This window comes from Carettochelys insculpta, chromosome 5 (assembly GCF_033958435.1).
Source record: "Carettochelys insculpta isolate YL-2023 chromosome 5, ASM3395843v1, whole genome shotgun sequence".
NCBI lineage: Eukaryota > Metazoa > Chordata > Testudines > Carettochelyidae > Carettochelys > Carettochelys insculpta.
In genome coordinates, this window is record NC_134141.1 from 114,670,626 (window position 1) to 114,689,978 (window position 19,353).

Consider the following 19,353-nt stretch of genomic DNA (forward strand, 5'->3'; position numbering starts at 1 on the left):
TGTTTCCTGGCTCACAGAGTGGCAGAGAGCCAGAGACCAGGGAGCAGTCTGGTTCCTATCTCCCCTCTGCTTGCTGCTTGCGGGACCTGGGAAACTAACCCAGCTGGTCAGTTTCTCAGGCCCTGCAAATGGGGGGGACCTGGGAATTAGGCAGCAGCCTGGGTCCCAGCTCCCCTCTACTTGCAGAGAGGGGAAACTGAGCAGGACAGCAGTCTTGTTCAGCTTTCTGGCTCCAGCCAGTGGAGGGAAGCTGAGAAGCAGGGGCAGCCTGGCTCCCAGATCTCCTCTGCTCCTTGGAGCCAGGAAACAGACCATTCCTGCTGCCCTGCTCAGTTTCCTGGCTCTGCAAGTGGAGAGCTCCCCACTACTTCAGAGACCAGGAAACCGCTCCTGTTAAGGGTGGCAAGAGTCAGGCTGCTGCCCCTGGCAGTCATGTTAACCTGAGACATGCACAACTTCTTTGTGCATATCTCAGGGGTTTATTGAACCCTGAGAGCGTCATAAAAGTCTAGGTTATAAATTCTCATTGGAGATCGCCTTATGTGACATGGGAAAAAGTTATTTAGCATAAAATTTAACAAATGTTAAATTTGGAACCTCCATTTTAGAAAATCCAACTAGCATCTGCCTGTCAAAGATGTAGAATGACTTGAGCACCAGTTGAATCTGATAGAAGATGGAGGTACTCAATACCACTGAAGTTTCTGCAAATATGGGATGCTGCCTCTCTCTGCCTCAATTTCCTCATCCGTAGAATGGGGATGATAATAATTGCTCACTGTGAGGTTTAATTCATCAGCACTTGCAAAGTATTTTGAGATCCTGTAGAGATACTGTGCTTAGATCTTGAGACGCAAGGCACTTTATAAAGATAGGTGGATAGAGAGAGGTAGGCAGATTAAATGCACTGTAGAAGTCCATGTCATCACTATCAACAGATAGCCATTCAACTGTCTCTGTGCTGACTCTGAAGCTTCACATTTATTTATTATCCCTTATAATGTATAAAATAAATTATTCCTCAGAACCACACACCCTTGCTCGCTCTCTTTCTCTCTCAGTAACAGAGATAGCCGTGCTAGTCTTTATACTATCAAAACAAAAAAGCAGTCCAGTAACACTTTAAAGACTAACAAAATAATTTACTAGCTGATGAGCTTTCATGGGACAGACCCACTTCTTCAGATCATAGCCATACCAGAACAGAATGAATATTTAAGGCACAGAGAACCAAAAATAGTAATCAAGGTTGACAAATCAGAAAAATATTATCAAGGTGAGCAAATCAGAGAGCAGAAGGGCAGAAGGAGTGCGGGGGAATCAAGAATTAGATAAAGCAAAGTCTGTAAAAGAGCCCCTATAATGAGCTAAAAAATTGCCATCCTGGTTCAAACCACGTGTTAATGTGTCGAATTTGTATATAAAAGAGAGTTCAGCAGCCTCTCTTTCCAAACAGCTGTGAAAAATTCCTTTTCAGTAAAACACAGACTTTCAGGTCATTAACAGAATGTCCCACTAATGGGACCTCCATGAATGGAGTGGGACATTCTGTTAATGACTTCTGAAGAAATGGGTCTGTCCCACAAAAGCTTATCACCTAATAAATTATTTTGTTAGTCTTTAAAGTGCTACTGGACTTTTTTCTCTCTCTCAGCTTAGTTTATTTTATCCTCACAGGGGTAACCATGTTAGTCTGTAGCTTCACAAATAGCAAAAAGTCCTGTAGCACCTGACAGACTAACACATTAGGTCATGAGCTATTGTGGGTAAAACCCGCTTCTTCAGATGTATGGAGTAGACAAATAGAATCCAGAGTTTTTAGGGGAGAGGGGAAAAAAAATTACTTGTCATCTGTAGGACCAATTAATGAAGTAAATTTAGTAGGATGTGTCCCTTTCTTGTGAACATGAAAGGTGGGGAATTGCCCTTGTAATGCATAAGATAGTTCAGGCCCATTTAAATGTGTCAAGTTTGCAAATGAATTCCAATTCAGCTATCTCCCTCTGTAGTCTTGTGGTAAAATTCTTTTGTAGACGAATGGCTAATTTTAAATCCATTATTGAATGTCCAGGGAGGTTAAAGTGTTCCCCAGTACACTCACCCCTCGTTTAACGAGTACTTTACTAAGGAGTACTCGTTAAAATGGGGGACACACACACCTACCTTTGTTCACTCAACAAGTGAACTTCCTCTGCTTATATGATCCAGAAGCAGGGTCCCTGGCCGGGGGGGCAGAGAGATCCGCAGCCCCAGCTCAGCTGCTCCGCTCCCAACACTTCCTCAGCCCACATCTCCCGAGCACCCCCTGGCCTGGCCCACTCCCAACTCCCACCCCAGCCTGGTCCCTGAAACACCACCCCCCAGCTGCCGCACCCCCCCACAGGTGCCACTGGTGCAGCCTGAAAGAACAAGCCGCAACCTCCTCCACCGGAGCTGCCACCAGGTTTTAACTCTCCATCCTGCTCATGGCCCCGAACTACCCCCAGCCTTTAACCCTCTCCAACTGTCCCACCCAAACCCAAAGTTCACTTACCTTTCAAAATCAGCACCACATGCTGCTACTCCTTCACTAAGTTAGGAGCATCAGGAACCAATCAGAGACTTTAACATATATTTAATGGTAATTTAGTGCCCCGCTTATGAGTTTTTGCCTACAAGCAGAAAGTTGGGAACCAATAGTGCTCCTATAGCGAGGGATGGGTGTAGTATTATTTTATCTTGTTGAAACACTTTCCAATTCTGTTTTTATTCTCATGCTATTCTGCCACCTAGCTGCTGCTCTCTGAGCTGCTTATTCTTTTAAAAATGGTGGACTGCATGTATCAGCCTACGGTAAATAGAAGTGACCTTCTGCCAGTAGTTAATAAAACTAGGTTGAAGGTGGCATTGCTACAGTAACCAGGCATATGCAAATAAAACACAAGGCACTATACATGTCTTCAACACGATTGAGAATCTGCCATGGTTATTTCTGATTTTCATTCACTGAGAAGTTTGGCACACAAGTTTGTTGTACACTGAGATGTAAATAGCTGGCGTATGTTAATTCACTTATAGGGTTTAGGTATTCCTTGTAGCTCTTTCATAGTATAAGTCTGTACACACAAGCTATGACTTCTCCAAAATACTGCTATTGCAAAATAGCTCCTGATTTTCACGCATATATTCCTGTATGTATGGTGTTTATAAATCATGCATGTTTTTTATATATATATATATCTATCTCACAACACTGGAAGAAACCTCAAGAGGTCATTGAGTCCAGTCCCCCAGGGCATAACACCATCTCTGACTTTTTTTCTTTTAAATGTAACCTGCCCTAGACAGGCCCCCTCAAGGTCTGAGCTGACAACCCGGGGTTTACAAAGGCAGTCTGTTAACCACTGAGCTATCCCTGCAGATCCTGAACTATTCCTAGAGTGCTTCTGACCAAAATTACTAGAGCAAATTTGTTATAAACTGAAACTGTATATTCTGTCATCTACTGTGTTTTATTTACAGATAAGGGTTACATCCTAAGCATTAGACATACACAATTTTATGTATCACTCCAGTATATAGTAAATTTTACTTTCACTTTTTGTTGCATGGTATAAAACAATATATATGAAAGTCACATTGGTGTAACATGTCACTGTTGTTCTATTGCTTCACCTCATCCAGTAGTCCCATTAGCCCGACTAAAAGAAAAGTAGAGATACTGAACAAAGAACCGAATCAATTTTCTGAGGCATATACAGTTCACACGTCTGAATAGGCACAACAAGCAGCACCAATTACCATGAGGAATATTAAAGGCATTTTGTGGCAGTAGTAGCATCCTTCAGTCTACGTAGACTATGGATCGCGCCCTTCGTAGTTCCGTTTGGCATCCTCATTTGCAGCGTCGGCTGTAACTGTGAAGACTCACACGAGAGTGACAGTCCTTGCTGCATCTGTTGCACATGTAATGGGTGTCTGGCAGGTCCTTGCTGTGCTTTCTGTGGGCTCGCTTCTCCTTTGCTAGCTGTCTGATCCTCTACTCACCCTTCTGAAGGCCCTTGTATTTTTCCTGCCTCCATCTGCTGCGATCGTCTGCCAGCTCCTCCCAGCTGTCTGGCTTGATGTCTACTTTCCTGAGGTCTCTCATGCAAACATCTTTGTAGTGCAGCTGGGGGCGTCCAGGAGGTCTTTTGCCAGAGGCTAGCTCGCCATACAGGATGTCTTTTGCGATCCTTCCATCATTCATCCTGCGGACGTAGCCAAACCAGCGGAGCCGCTGCTGCCTGAGGAGGGTGTGCATAGTTAGGATTCCAGCTTGCTCAAGGGTGGTAGTGTTGGACACTGTCCTTCCACGATATTCCAAGGATGCGGCTGAGGCAGCGTAAGTGGAAGACGTTCAGCCTCTTTTCCTGGCGGGCGTGCAGGGTCCAAGTCTCGCTGCCGTAAAGGAGGGTGCTGAGGATGCAGGCTCTGTAGATTTGCATTTTGGTGTAAGTGTACAGCTTGTTGTTATTCCACACTCTCTCGCTGAGTCTGGACAGAGTTGTGGCTGCTTTACCGATCCTCCTATTTAGCTCAGTCTCCAAGGACAGGGTGTCAGTGACGGTGGACCCGAGGTAAACGAACTCGTGGACGACCTCTAACGTATGGTTGTCAATGCTGATTGATGGAGAAACAGTAACGTCCTGAGCAAGTACATTTGTCTTCTTTAGGCTGATGGAGAGCCCAAAGTCCTTGCATACTTTGGAGAACCGATCCAGCAGCTTCTGAAGCTGGTCTTCTGTGTGTGACATGACAGCAGCGTCATCTGCAAACAGCATATCTGTGATGAGGACTTCCTGCACCCTAGATTTAGCTTTCAGCCTTGCAAGATTAAACAGTTTCCCGTCAGATCTTGTGTGCAAAAAGATGCCCTCTGTTGAAGATCCAAAGGCGTGTTTAAGGAGGAGTGCGAAGAAGATCCCGAACAGTGTCGGAGCAAGGACGCATCCTTGTTTGACGCCACTCCTGATGCTGAAAGCATCTAATAATGTGCCATCGTATAGGACGGTTCCTCTCATGTCTTTGTGGAAAGACTGGATCATCTTGAGTAACCGTGGTGGACAACCTATCTTGTTGAGCAGTTTGAACAGTCCATCCCTGCTGACCAAGTCGAAGGCCTTGGTTAGGTCGATGAAGGCAATATAGAGTGGCTTCCTCTGCTCCCTGCATTTCTCCTGCAGCTGCCTCAGAGAGAAGACCATGTCAACGGTAGATCTCTCGGCATGGAATCCGCACTGTGATTCAGGATACACCCTCTCAGCAATCTTCTGGAGTCTGCCTAGGATGACGCAAGTGAACAGTTTACCAGTGATGCTTAGGAGGGAGATTCCACGGTAATTGTTGCAGTTGCTTCTGTCTCCTTTGTTCTTATACAAGGTTATGATGTTAGCGTCGCACATGTCCTGTGGAACCTCTCTCTCTCTCCAGCACAGGCACAGTAGCTCATGTAGGGGTTCCAGAAGAGTGTCTGTGGCACATTTAATTACCTCTGGTGGTATACCATCCTGGCCCAGGGCCTTTCCTACTGCAATGTTGTCGATGGCTTTATTCAGTTCATCCACAGTTGGTTCCTGGTCCAGTTTGTCCATTACTGGTAGGAGCTCGACGGCATCGAGGGCTGAGTCGACCACAATGTTCTCGCGTGAGTACAGCTCGGAGTAGTGCTCAACCCAGAACTCCATCTGTTTGGCTTTGTCAGTGATGACTTCACCAGATCCCTGCTTCAAGCAGCATCAACACCTATTAAGTCATCCCAGCCAGGATCTTGTCAAGCTGGGACTTAAAAACCTCAAGGGATGGAGAATCCACCACCTCTCCAGGCAACGCATTCCAGTGCTCCACCACCCTCCTGGTGAAGTGGATTTTCCTAATATCTAATCTCCACCTCTCTGTCTTCAACTTCAGACCATTACTCCTTGTTCTGCTGTCTGACACCACTGAGAACAGGTTCTCACCCTCCTCTTTAGAGCTCCCTTCAGGAAGTTGAAGGCTGCTATTAAATCACCCCTAAGTCTTCTCTTCTGTAAACTAAACAAGCCCAAATCCCTCAGCCTATCGTCATAGGTCATGTGCTCCAGCCCCTTAATCATCTTTGTTGCACCTTTTGGGTAAGTGGCTCTCTGGAGTGTGTGGGTGCCTGGGTTTGGGGGTTCTGGGCCTGGGTTTGTCTGTTTATTTGGTGTTTGGAGTGCTGTTCTGTCTGTTTATTTGTTTGAAAGGCCATGTGCTCAGGCTGGCCATGAGCTCAGGCTGCGTGCTGATTGGCTGAGCGGTAGTCAGAGGGAGGGACTCTCTCAGGTAGGCCACAGCTCTAAAGCCCTGCTGGCAAGCGACCAGGGAGCATGCAAACAGGGTGGTTGCTAACAGGAGGGAGTTTTAAGAGGGGAGTTTAGAGAGGGAGCTTAGAGGGAGCTACTTACTTCTTCAGGTGTAAGGGGCAGCATCATCCCCAACTGCTGGCTGGAGCTGAGGGACCCGCTGCAGCATGAGGAGCTGGGGGGGGGGCGAGATCGAGGGATGTCAGTGGTGGGCATGTGCTTTGGGGGCGTCTGGTACAGCTGTGAGGATGGCAGCACCCACAGAGGCTGCTTGCGGCGTGCTGGCTCAGATTGCATGGCTTCCAGGCCCAGTCCTGCGCTCCCTGCATGCATGCGCTGCACCAGATCTGTGGGGCTCCAGGGACAGCCGTAGCCAGATGAAGAGTTAGTAGCTTTGGCTGGAACCCAGGGTGCGGCTGGGCTGTGAGATCGGCGCCTTCCTGGAGGACATGGGGCTGCAGCAGTGTTTGGCCAGGTGCGGAGAGGCCAGGGGAAGGGGGACCTGGGGGCAACGAGAACTGATGGGGGCAGTGTGGTACAGTCAGGAGACATGGGAGTGGAGGGGGGGAAAGGGGACAGGGAGGGAGGATCTGGGGGTGATGGTAGCCGATGAGAGGCAGAGGGGTGGGGAGGAGGGTCCTGGGGAGGCGAGGTGGTTGTCATGGGGAGCTTTGGGGACATGTGGCGCCAGGGAGGTGCAAGAGGTAGTGGGACCGTACCCACATTCTCCATGCCCCACTGCCTTGTGGGTTATCCTGGAAAGGAGCAAGGCTAAGGGAGTAAACCCTGACAGAAAATCCGGAGGGGAGTCCTAAGGCGGTTCTGTGCCAACTTCTGGCATTGACCCGGCAACTCCTGCAGCTGAGCTGGTACCAGACGTAGAGGTTATCCTCGCCTTTGGACTATATCAGTAAAGCCGAGAGGGGAACACTGGCATCTGGGCAGCCCAGGGTCCCAATAATCGCCCAAGCTCGCGCCTGGAGAGGTACTCCAGCATCGCTAACAGCGTTGAACCAACACGGGAGGTAACAGATACCGGTTATAAGCTCTTGCTTGATTGGCGTAGACAACGAGCGCCAGGGGTTGCCGCCGACGGTGGGAGAGATCATCGCATCTCACTGGACAGTCACCGCCCGCCTCAAGCTGGGCAGTCCCCAGCCAATAGGGTACTGTCCTGCCACAGTTCCCCTGCCTCACTGGGTGCGTGAGGCTTAAGGTTCCCAAACCTGACAAGTGACCTGAAATCTGAGCACCAGGCAAACCAATAAGAAAATCAACAAGAAAAGGAAACCATCAAAGTTTTAAGCTTGCTTGCTGGAATGTGCGGACCATGCTGACAGGTCTGACTGAACATCTTCAGGACATCAGCGACACCCCAAAGACTGCTGTCATCAATGAGGAACTGAAGAGGCTCCAAGTTGACATTGCTGCTCTGCAAGAGATGCGTCTCGCAGATTCAGGATCTCTAAAGGAAAAGGACTACACCTTCTTCTGGCAGGGTAAAGTCCGAGAAGAACCCAGGGAGCATGGTGTTGGCTTTGCCATCAGAAACACCCTTCTACAAATGGTGGAATTAGTCATGGGTGGATCAGAAAGACTCCTTCAGCTCATACTTCAAACTTGCGCCGGTCCTGTCCACCTGATCAGCGCTTATGCCCCAACCCTGTACGCCACACTGGAAGTAAAAGACAAGTTTTATGACGTGCTTAGTGCTGCCATAGCGCAAATACCTGCTCGCGAACAACTGTACATTTTGTGGCAGGGTCAATTTATAATCACATACCTACTTCCTGCAAGAGTGCCACAGAATTCTTCTTGTGTCTGCCAATTGGGATTTTTATGATGGGTGCATAATGTGTGGGGAGCTTTTTATAAATTATTAATCAATTATTATTAATGAGTGCAGGGACCTGGTCTTAATGACCGCTTGAGGTCCCTTCCAGTCCTATGCTTCTAATTGCTGTTTTTAAATGATATATTATTCAATTGCTGTATTTTATAGCCTGGTAGTGCCCAGGACCCCTACTCCGCATTCAGACTAGTAACAAAGATTCAGACAAGTAACAAAACTGATCTGGGGTCTTGGTTCTGGCCCTCTTGCCATTGTGCCCACCACATCCCCAGTGTTGGATGTTCTGTGACATTCTTTGACATGAAGAACATTATGTAAAGGTACATGAATTATAAGTTTGAATTCACACAGTTCTGTCATTTTCTTAAGGCGCTGAGTGTCTCAGTGCTTACTGGCGAAAAAACCCAAACTCCTCTACTTTTAGCCTTCTGCAGCACACTTGGAATTACCTAAATACGTGTTATTTGGAGACGGCGCCTGGGTGCCCTTCTCGTCTATCGTCCAGCTCTGCACCACCACTGCACTCCCTAACTGAAATCCCATCCCAACTTCTAAAATCACGCGAGACTTCGAGGTTTCGCGAACTCTCCCAGCAGCCTTTGCTCTTCCTTTTCCCCGGTGAGGGCGCCTTCCGAGGTGAGTTTGTTATAGCTGCTGCGCCCGGTTGCTACAGTCTCGGCTTCAATCCGTCGCCCCTCAGCGCCATCCTTCCCTGGGAGTCTGGGAACTGGCACCGGGCGGCGAGGGGATAGTCCCAGCCGCCTCCCGGCACCGATATTTCGGTGCCCAGAGCCTGAATAGAGTGGGGCCGCCTTAGGGTGGACGAGGGAGGGGGAGCAAAATGGTGGACAGCATGGAAACTGTGAAAGACCCGGATGTATCAGCTTTGGTGAGGAGGGGAGCGGGGTGCAGAGCGACAGAGCCCCTGTGTCAGAGCGAGAGACCGTAGTGGGGGAACGGACGAGAGGGTAGGGGAACCGGGCTGGTGGTTCATTATAGCAGAAGGCGGGCGGAGACCGGTCTGGTTCATTGTAGTGGGGGTCGGGGGGAACCTGGCTGGCTGGCTGGCTGGCTCACTCACTAGCCGCAGACACTTTATGCATTGTTCTCAGAGCGCTGCCCCGGCCTTCGCACTAGAGTGGGTAAGAGCCCTGTGTACTGCTGAGTTGTGCGGGGAAGTTAGGTTGCTTCTTGCTGAAGATCCCATTCGCTGTCTAGAATATTTTTGTTTACTCGTTGTCAAACCTAATTATCATTTATATAGTACCTGAGCATCATCATGTCTAGTGTACTGAGGTTAAAATGTTAAGGCAAGGGTCAGATTTCTCTCTGAATCCACTGGAGGCTAAGATGTTTTAGAAGAAAGGGTTAAAATTACAGGGTTTCTCTGGGGGTGCATGCATGTATAGTTTGCACAAGGAGTTCTATATAAAAAAAATTCATGAGTCCCTGTTCATGTAATCGGGAGTTCTGGGGGATCCAGCATATATTAACTTTGTATTATAACCAGCCACAATGTGAGTGGTATATGAATGGAATAGGTTGTAAATACATATATATTTGTAGTGTGTTTACTCTTGTAAACTTGTATTATTGTTTGTATTCTAATTTTATCAGCTGTTAAAGGAACTATTTTTAAAAATGGCTTTCAGGAGATGTCTGGCTGCAGTGATGGATTATCTTGGGTTGTTCTGGGATTAATTGTGCAAAGAAAATGGCTTTCCGAACAGCCAAATTAAGAAATAACAGCTAAATTAAGAAATAACATATTGGGTAGAACTTTGAAATTTAATTCTTCATTAATGTTTTCCACAGTTAAGCTCGGAAAATGGTCCGCTACTCACTTGATCCAGAGAACCCCACAAAATGTAAGTGATTTTTTTCCAAGTGTATGTTGCACTTTTGAGAAACTGATAAGGCTCTGTAATTTTAAAATTTTTTTTTGTTTGTTTCCATAGCATGCAAGTCAAGGGGTTCTAACCTTCGAGTCCACTTCAAGGTATGCAGAGTCTATGTTTGAAATTTTTTTTCCCTGAGATCATAAAGAATGGAAAAACCATTATTTTTAGAAGAAAATGCCTGTTTCCTTTGTGTTTTGGTAAAGTTACTACTTATGCAAGTACTGTAGTATAAAATAGCATCAGCAAGTGGACTTTTACTGTTTAAGAATAGGTGATCACAATGGTTCCTTTTGGCCTCTGAATCTGTTAAATCTATTTTTAGTAGTTGTATCCATAAATACAGAAATAAGAGAGTCTGTGTGCCAGTGACTTTGCTTACAGGATTATATACAGCGGTGTTTCCGAAACTTAAAATATTCACATATCCCTTTTGTGACTCTGGCCTTATTGGCATACCCCCTCTCGCAGTGCCATCCCAGGGCTTATCTCCTGATTTTCCATAATTTATTTTTGACGTGTACACTTTGAAGTCCTTTTGCGTATCACTGGTGGTATGCGTACCCCACCTTGAGAAGCACTGATACACAACAGTTGTAAAAGTAGTTGTTTATAAAGGGAACGTGTAGGAATTGATATCTGATCAGAGCAGTCATCTAGTCCAATACTTGTGTTTCAGACAGTGGGAAGGTATTAGTATACGTTGGTTTTGGTGTTTTGTTATTTGCATGCATAGGGGTACGGACGTCTGAGGAGTATTCTAAACTTAATATTTGGGCTGTTAATAAAGACCATTATGCCCATGTTTCTTATGTCATACCAACCATTTGAATAATTGCAGTGTAACATCTGTCTACATACGAAAAGGTGTATCCGTTATGGTTGGAGAAATAGTTTGTGGCTGCAATGATGACTTTCTTAGGACACCTTTGGATTAATCATGAAAAGAAAATGGAACTCTGAGCAGCTACTTTTCCAGAGTTTGTTTCATTTATCATGCATCTTCCTATATTTGAAAGCTATTAATTCATCCCCCTTCTTTCAGTTTCCTTATATGGCTTTGAAATTAAGATGGTTTCCTTAATTTTTTTGGCTGCAGTTCTGAAAACAGGGTTTAAAACTCAGTCTCCTGGTTATTTGGCTCTGAAGTAATGAATGACATAGTTATTAAATCAGTTCAGTCCCCACCATAATATGAGTGGATTTGAATAATTTGTGTATGACTTACAGGAGCAGCTAGGTTATACAAGAACCACACAACTGCCAGTTGAAGTGTCAAATGGATGGGGCTCATGGGTGCAGGAAGTACAACTTTCATAAGCCAGTCCATGAGTGTGGAATTCACTCTTAGATGGGTAATGTCTTACTGCATTCAGAGCTAAATAAAAAAATCTTTGCTTTTGTCAAACTATGCTGTCACAAATTAAGCAGCCAAAAATAAACTATAATCACTGTCTTGTTTTCTGAGAATCAAGAAAAATATGATCTTTCAATACCTTCATGTTATGATGAGGGTGGTCTTAGTGCCTAGATGAGATGTTCCTAAACTGGGTTGTGCCCCCATAATGTGTATAGAGGAGTGTTCATGGGGGCATGGCAGTCCCCCACTGGGGTAGAGAAGGCGTGCTCCCCAGCCTTGGGGTGGTGATGTGCCCGGCCAGGTACCTAGCTGCTGGCTGCCACCATGGTCCAGATGTGGCGCTGCTCCTGCCCATGAAGTGTACCTTTCATACCCGTTCCTGGGCACCAGGAGCTGCTGCAGGTAGTGAGGTTTGTAACCCTCAGAAATGTGGGAACACTGGCTTTGAAGGAAGAGGATTTAAATGGCCAATAAAACTTTTGGAGAAGCCTATCCATGAATGTATAATATTTTCTCTGGTTTTTTTTTTTTTTTTTTTTTCTCCTTACCCCCAGAACACTCGTGAGACAGCCCAAGCTATCAAAGGCATGCATATCCGGAAAGCCACTAAGTACTTAAAGGATGTAACCTTAAAAAAGCAGTGTGTTCCTTTCCGTCGTTACAATGGTGGAGTTGGAAGATGTGCCCAGGTAAGAGTTCAGATTGAATTTTGAAAGGACTCTTTGAATTACTGAATCTCATGGTAGAAGAGGCCTAGGTTGCATTATGTTGCGGGTGGGGGCCCGGGCAGAGACAGGTGCATCCTAGAGGTGAAAGCCTGGCTGCATGGATGGTGTCGCCGGGAAGGCTTCGGTTTCTTCGACCACGGGATGCTATTTCAGGAAGGACTGCTAGGCAGAGATGGCGTTCACCTTTCGAGGAGGGGGAAAGACCATATTCGGACACAGACTTGCTAACCTGGTGAGGAGGGCTTTAAACTAGGTTTGCCGGGGACAGGGGAGCAAAGCCCGCAGGTAAGTGGAGAACATGGAAACCTGGGAGATGGGTCGGAAGTAGGAGGGAGCATGGGCAACAATGTCAGAGAAAAAGAGGGCCAGGAAAAAACTGGGGGGAAAGTTCAAATCAATATCTAAGATGCCTATATACCAATGCAAGAAGTATGGGTAATAAGCAGGAAGAACTGGAAATGCTAATAAATAAATACAACTATGATATCATTGGCATCACAGAAACTTGGTGGGATAATACACATGATTGGAATGTTAGTATTGAAGGCTACAGCCTGGTTAGGAAAGATAGACAGGGAAAAAAGGGGGGAGGTGTTGCCTTATATATAAAAAATGTACACACTTGGACTGAGGTGGAGATGGACATAGGAGATGGACGTGTTGAGAGTCTGTGGGTTAGTTTAAGAGGGGTAAAAAACAAGGCTGATGTCCTGTTAGGAGTCTACTACAGGCCACCTAACCAGGTCGAAGAGGTGGATGAAGCTTTTTTTAAACAACTAACAAAATCATCCAGAGCCCAGGATTTGGTGGTGATGGGGGACTTTAACTATCCAGATATATGCTGGGACACTAATACAGCAGGGCACAGACTATCCAATAAGTTCTTAGACTGCATTGGAGACAATTTTTTATTCCAAAAAGTTGAAAAAGCCACCAGGGGAGAAACTGTTCTGGATTTGATTTTAACAAATAAGGAGGACTTGGTTGAGAATTTGAATGTGGGAGGCTGCTTGGGTGAAAGTGATCATGAAACCATAGAATTCACAATTCTAAGGACTGGTAGGAGGGAAAATAGCAAAATAGAGATGATGGATTTCAGGAAGGCAGATTTTGGTAAACTCAAAGAGCTGGTAGGTAAGATCCCATGGGAGGAAAAACTGAGGAGAAAAACAACTGAGGAGAGTTGGCAGTTTTTCAAAGAGACATTATTAAGGGCCCAAAAACAAGCTATTCCCCTGTGTAGGAAAGATAGTAAATACGGGCAAAGACCACCTTGGCTTAACAAGGAGATCCTGCATGATCTTAAACTAAGAAAGGAATCCTGTAAAAATGGAAACTAGGACAAATTACAAAGAATGAACATAGGCAAATAACACAGGAATGCAGGAGTAAAATTAGAAAGGCTAAGGCACAAAATGAGCTCCAACTAGCTTCAGGCATAAAGGGTAACAAGAAGGCCTTTTACAAATATATTAGAAACAAGAGGAAGACCAAGTACAGGGTAGGGCCATTGCTCAGTGAGGAGGGAGAAACAGGAATGGGGAACTTGGAAATGGCAGAGATGCTTAATGACATCTTTGTTTCGGTCTTCACAGAGAAGTCTGAAGGAATGCCTGACACAGTGAATGCTGGTGGAAATGGGGTAGAGTTAGTTTTTGAAATAAAAAAAGAACAAGTTAAAAACCATTTGGAAAAATTAGATGTCTGCAGGTCACCAGGACCTGATGAAATGCATCCTAGAATCCTCAAGGAGCTGATAGAAGAGGTAGCTGAGCCGTTAGCTCTCATTTTTGGAAAGTCATGGGAGACAGGAGAGATTCCAGAAGACTGAAAGAGGGCAAATATAGTGCCCATCTACAAAACGGGGAATCAGAACAACCCAGGAAATTACAGGCCAGTCAGCTTAACTTCTGTGCCAGGAAAGGTAATGGAGCAGGTAGTTAAGGAAGTCATCTGCAAGCACTTGGAAGGTAGTAAAGTGATAGGGAACAGCCAACATGGTTTTGTAAAAAAACAAATAATGTCAAACCAACCTGATGGCTTTTTTTGACACGATAACGAGACTCGTAGATAAGGGAGAAGCAGTGGATGTGGTATACCTAGACTTTAGTAAAGCATTTGATACGGTCTCGCATAATATTCTTATTGACAAACTAGGCAAGCCCAACTTAAATGGGGCTGCAATAAGGTGGGTGCATAACTGGCTGGCTGATCGTACCCAGAGAGTGGTTGTTAATGGTGCTCAACCCTGCTGGAAAAGCATAACTAGTGAGGTTCCGCAGGGGTCTGTTTTGGGACCAGTTCTGTTCAATATCTTCATTAATGATTTGGATATTGGCATAGAAAGAACGCTTATTAAGTTTGCAGATGATACCAAGCTGGGAGGGGTTGCAACTACCTTGGAGGATAGGGTCATAATTCAGAATGATCTAGATAAATTGGAGAAATGGTCTGAAGTAAACAGGATGAAGTTTAATAAAGATAAATGTAAGGTGCTGCACTTAGGAAGGAATAATCTGTTTCACACATACAGAATGGGAAAAGACTGTCTAGGAAGGAGTACAGCAGAAAGGGATCTAGGGGTTGTAGTAGATCACAAGTTAAATATGAGTCAACAGTGTGATGCTGTTGCAAAAAAAGCAAACATGATTCTGGGATGCATTAGCAGATTAGTTGTGAACAAGACACAAGAAATCATTCTACCGCTCTACTCTGCGCTGGTTAGGCCTCAGCTGGAATATTGTGTCCAGTTCTGGGCACCCCAATTCAACAAAGATGTGGAGAAATTAGAGAAGGTCCAGAGAAGAGCAACTAGAATGATAAAAGGTCTGGAGAACATGACTTATGAAGAAAGGCTGAAAGAATTGGGCTTGTTTAGCTTGGAAGAAAGAAGATTGAGGGGGGACATGATAGCGGTTTTCAGATATCTTAAAGGGTGTCGTAAGGAGGAGGGAGAAAACTTGTTCTTCTTGGCCTCTGAGGAGAGAACAAGAGGCAATGGACTTAAGCTGCAGCAAGGGAAGTTTAGGTTGGACATCAGGAAAAAGTTCCTAACTGTCAGGGTGGTCAAGTACTGGAATAAGTTGCCAAGGGAGGTTGTGGAATCTCCCTCGCTGGAGATATTTAAGAACAGATTAGATAGATGTCTATCAGGGATGGTGTAGATAGTGGTCGGTCCTGCCGTCGGGGCAGGAGACTGGACTCGATGGCCTCTCGAGGCCCCTTCCAGTCCTAGTGTTCTATGATTTTATGTGCATCCCATCACTGGTGACAGACAGAAATGTGCTTTATCTAGAGCATAAATTTAATTAAAAAAAAAAAAAAAAGCTCAATCCAGTCTAATGAATGTAAGCTGCTATATAATTTCCATAGTAGATATTCTTTGCTTAGGGATCCAGGGCAGCAGTCATTAGCAGAGCTCTGAGTCAGAACTAATGTGTTCAGACATTCATTTCATTGGGTTTGGCTGACTTTATAGCAGTCATAGCTTTAAAAACAAAACAAAAAACAGTACACACAGCCAGCCTGGATAGTTGTATAAAATGAACAGACAGGTAGTTTGGGTTGATCCTGGATATTGATAGATTGGAATTGAAAGCTTCAGTGGAGGGTGAGTTGCATTTGGAAAAGAAATAGTCATTTTGGTGTCTTAATTTAAAAAAGCAGGGGGATTTCCTTATATATTTTTGGCTAAGACTTGCTTTTTAATTTTGGTTGCTGTGATGACTTTCTTAGGACACCTTTGGATTAACCATGAAAAGAAATGTGTAGTCTGAGCAACCTTTGCAAAAAACCTGTGATTGTTTTTGTTTTGAGTAAAACTACAACTAAATTCTTAATGTTCCAGGCTAAACAGTGGGGCTGGACACAGGGACGTTGGCCTAAAAAGAGTGCAGAATTCCTACTGCATATGCTCAAAAATGCTGAGAGTAATGCCGAACTTAAGGTAGGTTAAAAATGCAAATGGCCATGCACAGTTTAAAGTTGTGGTCCCCTAACTATGGGGCATGCACCCCTGCCCTCTCATGGTAGGGACTGGGAGAGTGCCTTGGTTCTCAGGAGCCCCCCTTCCCAGCTGCAGTGCAACTACCAGCCTTGAGACTGTGTGTGAACATACTCTGTTAGTGGTAAGAGGATGTGAGAGGAAAGGTCTTAAAGGAAGCTGAAAACATTGGATCCAGATATTCCAAAACAAAACAAACAGGAGGAAAAAAAAATCCTGAAAAGTCAGTGGAGTCTGGAGAGCTTTGAATTGTATACACAGGTCTGGATCTTGGATTTTGGTTTCGTGTGTTGTCAGATAAAATATTTAAATTAAGCAAATCTTTGGAGCACAAAACAAGATGGGAAACCTTACAAATTAAGCCCGGTTTGTATGTTAAATTATCGATGTGACCATATAAAGACTGTATGTGTGCATGAGAAACAAGTCTCTTAAGGCCCATAGTCTCAGAGCGAGGGAGCTGTGTTAGTCTATTTCAGTGCAAAAAAAAAAAATTAGTTCTTTGGTGCCTTAAAGCCATGGTGTCCAGTAGTAATTGAAAGCTTGCTACACTTGTCATCCATCTGTATTCACCACAGCAACCCACAGCCTCCCATTCTAAATTAATCCTGGTGACTCAACAGAACCACCAGGGCCACAGAAGCTGCCACACAGTTCTCCTACCAGGGTGGGGCATGTGTGTGGGCAGGTGGCACTCGTGTGGCCCTGGGAGGAGCCATGTTTAAAGGCTCCACCATCTGCATGCAGCTTTGGAGCTGGAATTGTCAAACTGGTATCCTGTTTTGCCACATGGGGTGACTGGTGAACGTACTGGACACCACAACCTTAAAGACTAAGAGATTTATTTGGCACAAGCTGTTTTGGGTTGGAATACATTTCATTGGACCATAGTATAATTAACAGTATGGGTTTTTTGAATACATGGAAAACCTGGATCTTGTTTATAATGTTCTGACTAAATTGTAGAGATATCTGGTGGCAGTGATGACTATCTTAGGACACCTTTGGAATAACAATGAAACCAACTTCTGTTCTGAGCCATCAATGTCTTCCTTGGTTATTGGTGAATTCTTCCATTAAACTGCTATGTACTTTTGTGATAAGCTAATACATGTTCCCATATAATAATTTTGGGATTTGCTGTTTTTGGTACAAACCAAAATGTTCACAGAAGAAAATAAAACCTAGAATAAATCTTACAAGTTTCTGTTGCATTTTTTTCAGGGTCTTGATGTGGATTCTCTGGTAATTGAGCACATCCAGGTCAATAAGGCCCCCAAAATGCGCAGGCGTACTTACAGAGCTCATGGTCGTATCAACCCCTACATGAGCTCTCCCTGTCATATTGAGATGATCCTCACTGAGAAGGAACAGATTGTTCCAAAGCCGGAAGAGGAAGTTGCTCAGAAGAAAAAGGTACTATAACTTACTTAATAGTGACATTATTTAGTGTCTTTTGCTCAGAACTTGTTTATTAGGGATTTGTTCATTTGTCTGTGTGTATAAAAAGGTCTATGCTATGATGACTATCTTTAGGATGCTTTGGAATAACCATGGAAAAAAATGCATTCTGAGCAATCATAAGTGTTAGAATTTAAATGACATTCAGAACATTAAATTATTCTCTATAAATAACTTCACTGGAAAGGATGGCTTTCCTTTTCATGCTTTCCAGTCTGTTTTAAAAATATTACAGTTGTTACTGAAGACAAATTCATGATGATGTCAAACTAAAAAGAGTTCAGTTATATTAAAGTGGCTATCTATTAAAATAGCCTCATTAAGATGACAGGTAGCTAAATAGTACGTACTTAGGCTGGTCCCATTTCTAAGGGTTTCCAGAGTATGCCTTGTTATAGCAGTGTTGGTTCCAGGAGAGGCAGGTTAGGTTACCTTTCAGAGAGACTCTTTCAGGCTACTCAGAACTCTTCTTCAGGTGTGGGAAAGGCATTAAGAGTGTTGCATCTAAATATGGGATTGAACAAGTAGTTAACATATAGTCTAAGAAACCACTTAAGGTGGGCTGGTCTATTAAAATAACCTTATGGGGAGGGAGGGGAGCGTGGGTGGAGGTGTGTGTGTCAGAATTAATGGGTTACAGATTCTTGTTATCATAAATCCAGTGTTTGTGTTAAGGCCTTGATTTTTAATGTGTAACAAAGTTGAGTCGTCTTTTGACAGTGTTTTGCATGTTTCCTTTGAGGATGAGGATGGATAGGTCAGACACAGAGTGGTGGCAAACTTAAATTCTTCCCTTTGTATTTTTCAGATATCTCAAAAGAAGCTGAAGAAGCAGAAACTTATGGCTCGGGAGTAAATCTGACATACCAGATGTACATAAATAAAAGAGAGAACTCAGATTTTATTGTGACCTTTTCTTGAATGAACTTTTTCAGGGTTTTGCTTTGTTGAGCATAACTTTAAAAAACTTGTCTTTTGCCCTATTTAAATATTCACGTTGCTGGTTTGGATTCTTAGTCTTCAAAACTCTGCTTTCAACATCATTAGTGTGCCTACTAAACTGACTGGCATTCATGCCATACAATATGTGAGTGCAGCACATAAGATTGGGCAGAATTCCAACACAGCAGCGCAGTCTGTTAAAAACAAGAAAGTCCAATCTGCTGCAACCATCCAGGTGATAAATAACAGAGCCACTACAGTATAAACATCCAGTCTTCCTGTCATACAATTTGTTCTGAGCTGGCACAAGCTGAATGATGTGCCGTGCAAAGGTCTCGACTTCAACTGTTTTGTCATAGTTTGTCTCAGCAGTTTCTTCAAGGGGTAGGTTGTGTTAGTGAAAAATAGCATATTTTAAAAAAAATTGAATACTTTGTTTTTTCTTTGAACTCCCTAGTATTAACACTTGCAATGTTCTTCAAAAAGATAATTAACTCTTAAGTGAAATGAGCCTCTCAAGGTATTCACAATTCATCTATTGAACTTCAGTGTTTAGCTCCAAATCATAGTTAGCGTTATTGCAGATTTGTGGCTTTTCTCAATGAAGTGGATGCCACTTCAGATTGAGTTTGCAACTTTAACAACCCCATTCATGATGTGATTAGATTTAAGAAGTTTTTCTACACAATCCCATGCTTTGATAAACTGAAATCTAGCCTTTGGTCCACTTGGAGCAGGTACTCCATTTGCAACAGCAGGCAAAAACCT

At 44.2% G+C, this 19,353-nt stretch overlaps 1 protein-coding gene and 4 non-coding genes across 5 annotated transcripts; all 5 read left to right on the forward strand.

The window, feature by feature from the left end:
* The first annotated feature begins 8,785 nt into the window (after positions 1-8,785).
* On the forward strand, positions 8,786-18,542 carry RPL17 (ribosomal protein L17). The gene is made up of 7 exons (XM_074995793.1): positions 8,786-8,829; positions 10,009-10,061; positions 10,152-10,192; positions 12,006-12,140; positions 16,027-16,125; positions 17,407-17,598; positions 18,452-18,542. Exons 2-7 carry the CDS (start codon positions 10,022-10,024, stop codon positions 18,497-18,499), a joined length of 555 nt encoding a protein of 184 aa, XP_074851894.1. The 5' UTR covers positions 8,786-8,829; positions 10,009-10,021; the 3' UTR covers positions 18,500-18,542.
* On the forward strand, positions 10,993-11,059 carry LOC142013955 (small nucleolar RNA SNORD58). The gene has a single exon (XR_012645830.1). It is a non-coding gene; the product is annotated as a small nucleolar RNA SNORD58 (small nucleolar RNA).
* Positions 15,894-15,960, forward strand: LOC142013954 (small nucleolar RNA SNORD58). Its single transcript, XR_012645829.1, has one exon. It is a non-coding gene; the product is annotated as a small nucleolar RNA SNORD58 (small nucleolar RNA).
* LOC142013956 (small nucleolar RNA SNORD58) lies at positions 17,159-17,224 on the forward strand. Its single transcript, XR_012645831.1, has one exon. It is a non-coding gene; the product is annotated as a small nucleolar RNA SNORD58 (small nucleolar RNA).
* On the forward strand, positions 17,697-17,761 carry LOC142013957 (small nucleolar RNA SNORD58). The gene has a single exon (XR_012645832.1). It is a non-coding gene; the product is annotated as a small nucleolar RNA SNORD58 (small nucleolar RNA).
* Positions 18,543-19,353: the final 811 nt, after the last annotated feature.

Coding starts and splice junctions, on each gene's coding strand:
- RPL17 (XM_074995793.1), top strand. CDS start 10,022: ATGGTCCGCTACTCACTTGATCCAGAGAACCCCACAAAAT. Junction 10,062..10,151: donor TCCAGAGAACCCCACAAAAT/GTAAGTGATTTT, acceptor TTGTTTCCATAG/CATGCAAGTCAAGGGGTTCT. Junction 16,126..17,406: donor AGAGTAATGCCGAACTTAAG/GTAGGTTAAAAA, acceptor CATTTTTTTCAG/GGTCTTGATGTGGATTCTCT.